Source organism: Abramis brama, assembly GCF_963993115.1.
Source record: "Abramis brama genome assembly, chromosome: 23".
Classification (NCBI taxonomy): Eukaryota; Metazoa; Chordata; class Actinopteri; order Cypriniformes; family Leuciscidae; genus Abramis; species Abramis brama.
This window is the reverse complement of record NC_139985.1, coordinates 3,637,042-3,640,725: the sequence shown is the minus strand read 5'-3', so window position 1 is coordinate 3,640,725 and position 3,684 is coordinate 3,637,042. Positions and strand designations below refer to the sequence as shown.

Sequence of the window (3,684 nt, the reverse complement as noted above, 5' to 3'; positions counted from 1 at the left end):
TATGATCCTCATATTTCTCCGTTTTTATCTGCTTTTGTATTTTGTCGCTTTTAATGGTAATAAGTATTTCACGTTTACACGACAACATCCAAAACTTTTTTTTTTCTTAAACATATTTACTTTATTTACATCAAAGCTAAAGAACAGGTATGTACAAATACATTTTCAGCTATTTTTCCTACAAACATAAATCTATTTTTTGCAAGTTTAGTGCATCAGGCCCTCATATTTTGTGCACGAGTGTTGAAAACGACAGGTAAAGCGGATGAGAAGTGTTTCTTCACTGGCTGATTCAGACACAGTATTTCCAGAAACACTCGGTGTTACTGCCCCGCTTGCGGTACTGCTTCCTTCCGCCCAGGAAACGACTCAGAGGATTCAACAACTGCTTTTCCAGCAAGACCTGAACGACAAACAAGCAAATATATTTCAATAAAACTTCATCGCTGTCTCTTGATATAATACTGAATGATCATAGGGTTTTAATAAAGTCACTCACGTCTTTTACAGCTTGACTCGGGACAAATCCAGCTGTTCTGAGGCCTGTGAGAAAGAAGAATAAGGCCAGAAGAGAGTGAGCTGCAGTCCCATCTGTGTATAAGTTACTATAATACAGGATCAATGTTAGAAAAAGTGGGAAAACCTTATTTTACTTTATTTCCTTGTTACACCTTACATGTAGTTGCTGTAGTAATAACTATAAATGATGCATAATTACATGCAACTAACCCTAAACCAACCCCTATTCCTACCCTAACTCTGTAGTAAGTACATGTAGTTCATTATTATGAACTAGCTTCATCATTATTATTAGTCAGTACTTAAATGTATAATTACACTGTAACAATGACACCTTAAAATAAAGTGTAACCTGATAAAGCTTCAATAAACACACCCTTAATAGATTTACTGTTTGTATTTAATGTCTTTTTAACACTTTTCAAAAGGGTCTCATTTGTTTACATTAGTTAATGCGTGAACTAACAATGAGCAATATGTTTTTACAGTGTTTAAACCTTAAATGTGCATGTTAGTTCACAGTGCATTAACTAATGTTGACAGATGTGATCTTAAAATGAAGATTAACATTAGCTCAGATAAATAACTGCTGTAGAAATATTGTTCATTGTTAGTTCATGTTAACTAAAGTATTTAAATGAATAGTTCAGCCATGAAACTCTGTTTGTGTTCTCGGGTTTGTTTCCCAAAAGCAGCGCACCCCTGATTGGTTCGTTCAGTGTAACGTTCTCAGCCAATCAATTTCACATTTTCATTTCCATTCCCCATTTATAACCATGACGCATCCAAACAAATGTACTCTCTACACCCTATGCAAAATCTTATTCTGTCCCTCCACCTCCCCAGCACCACCTGCCTAGATTTGCTACTGGCGATTTCCATTCATTTATGTTCTGAGCATTTTGCAGAAGAAAGTCGTACTTGTTCTGCAGCTGTGCAGCAAATCTGGTCTGCCAAGACTAAACCTACGTACATTCTATTTGCATTAATAAAATGTTTTGCAAACTATCCCGAGAGTTGTCATGACTGAACCAATGTCAATGCATGAAATTGTAAAGTGTCTTATTTGCTTCTCCAACACAGCAATAAATTAATTTCTCAGATGTTTTTCCTGATGAAAAAAGGCCCCAGTAACCTCACATGCCTCTCTATTGGAGTTTCTCTTACATTTCTCTTCAAATTCTCCTGAGACCAAATGATCTGAGCTTTTAACTCTTTTATTCTTTTCCTCATCTATGAAAAAGCGAGATCTAAGCACTGAAGTTTTCCTGTGGATTGACTAAGTTTCAACTAAGAGCATCAGCTCACCATCACTGCTGATGTCTCCAGTGATGAGGGACGGGTAACCGAATCCCGCGGCACCCTGGGATAGATACGCTTGTTCCGAGTAGCTCAGGTCTTCTGGACTGACCGCCTGCTCCTCTTCTACAAGAACTACAGATGAAAATGACATATGACAGAACAGTTATGATGTTCTCAGCTCTGGGTTGTTGGATTGTGAACATGCAACATTTTGTATCTTGTATGCTCAGACTAGTTTCAGGTTGTTGCCTCAGTGTGTGTGTGAAGGAGAGCACATGAGACTTACCAGGCCTGGTGTAGCTCATCTCTGCCGGACGGACCAGCGGATGTCCCAGCAGAGGCTCCAGGACGATGAGAAGCAAGGCAAAAAACAGAAACAGTTTACACATCATGATGACACGTAGTAGACACACACAAACTCTTTCTTGTGCGACTTCAGCCAGGAGATCTCATCTCAGTGTGTCTGTCCTGGACTTATATACCCTCCATCACTGGCCATGTCATCTCCTCCCCACCTTTTACATATCCTGTGCTTGTAAATTCACCGAAGATAAATTAATGTATCAATAAAACTGAAAGACAGATGCGGGTCTGTGCGTCAGGGATGGGATGTAATCCAGACGAGTTCATAAATCCCACCGAACGCAGGTGGGAATACGGCACTTTGTGTTAGAGCTTGCGGGATGAGTCGGCCAGGCAAATTGCCCACTTAATTCATTTATTTAAGAGGCTGCTGAGATTTATTTCCCATGATGCCCACTGCGGTTCCTCAAGTGTTTCATCCTTACGGCCCTTCGCAGTTTCTATTTTAAGAGACTCAGAAACGGGACAGATTGGAAATGGCAGACAGAAAGAGTGACCAATATTCTTAATGGTGTAAATAAATAAAAAAGGTGAGAGCTATTCTGGCCTCAGAGCTGCACGTCAATCTACTTTATTAGTCTGAGTGTTGGACACACTGCTGACTCTGCAACACACATATCCATCTGTATATCTGTCTGTCTATCTGTCCATCTATCTATCTATCTATCTATCTATCTATCTATCTATCTATCTATCTATCTATCTATCTATCTATCTATCTATCTATCTATCTATCTATCTATCTATCTATCTATCTATCTATCTATCTATCTATCTATCTATCTGTTTTCACTGTGACTTACAGTAAGTGTCCAAATAATTTTTGGGGCCACTGTATAAATTAAACGTCCATTTCTGCCAATTCAAATATACTTCCTACTAATGACCGGTTGAGTAGGCATATTATATAGGCCTAATGTTATTAAAAAATAGTCAATACAGCATTAAAGGCTACGAAACATAACGTAAAATATCCATTCACCAGTTATTGTGTAGACTTCGACTATAGTAACTTCATGAATTTGCTGAATAAAACAACGTTCTTACTATTTTTATTATAAAGTAATCTCTTTATAAAAGCAGTAAACTATCACATAATAAATGATCACACACTGCGTACAAAAAGTAGCTAATTTTAAATATTGTATATAATACTATTATATATATAAATAGGCATATTGTATTGTATTATAAATACATTGCCATCAATGTTGTAAACAGTTGTGCTGCTTCATATTTTTGTGAGAACCATGATGCATTTCAGGATTGTTTAATGATTATAAAGTTCAAAACAACAGCATTTATTTTAATTAGTCGAATTAATATAGAATTTTTTGTGTACAATTCATTTTTATGTTTTATAACAATGTCAAATTCATTACTGTCACTTTTTTTTTATCATTTTAATGCATCCGTACTACTGACTAAAAACTTTTTAGTGCCCCGAAACTTTCATAATACATGACATGTCCCAAAATATTTGAACAGGGTCACATGTGA

At 36.8% G+C, this 3,684-nt stretch overlaps 1 protein-coding gene across 1 annotated transcript; it reads right to left on the bottom strand.

The window, feature by feature from the left end:
* Positions 1-142: 142 nt before the first annotated feature.
* uts2b (urotensin 2, beta) lies at positions 143-2,692 on the bottom strand. Its single transcript, XM_084101853.1, has 4 exons — positions 2,108-2,692; positions 1,828-1,953; positions 500-543; positions 143-403 (listed from the first exon to the last, which is right to left on the bottom strand). The coding sequence occupies exons 1-4, from the start codon at positions 2,211-2,213 to the stop codon at positions 293-295; spliced, it is 387 nt and encodes a 128-aa protein (XP_083957979.1). The 5' UTR covers positions 2,214-2,692; the 3' UTR covers positions 143-292.
* Positions 2,693-3,684: the final 992 nt, after the last annotated feature.

Excerpts from the sequence above, each read along its gene's own strand:
- uts2b (XM_084101853.1), bottom strand. The coding sequence starts at position 2,213 with ATGATGTGTAAACTGTTTCTGTTTTTTGCCTTGCTTCTCATCGTCCTG. Across the intron at positions 1,954-2,107 it reads GATGAGCTACACCAGGCCTG|TTCTTGTAGAAGAGGAGCAG; the intron begins GTAAGTCTCATG and ends TTTCATCTGTAG. Across the intron at positions 544-1,827 it reads TGGAGACATCAGCAGTGATG|GCCTCAGAACAGCTGGATTT; the intron begins GTGAGCTGATGC and ends TCTTTCTCACAG.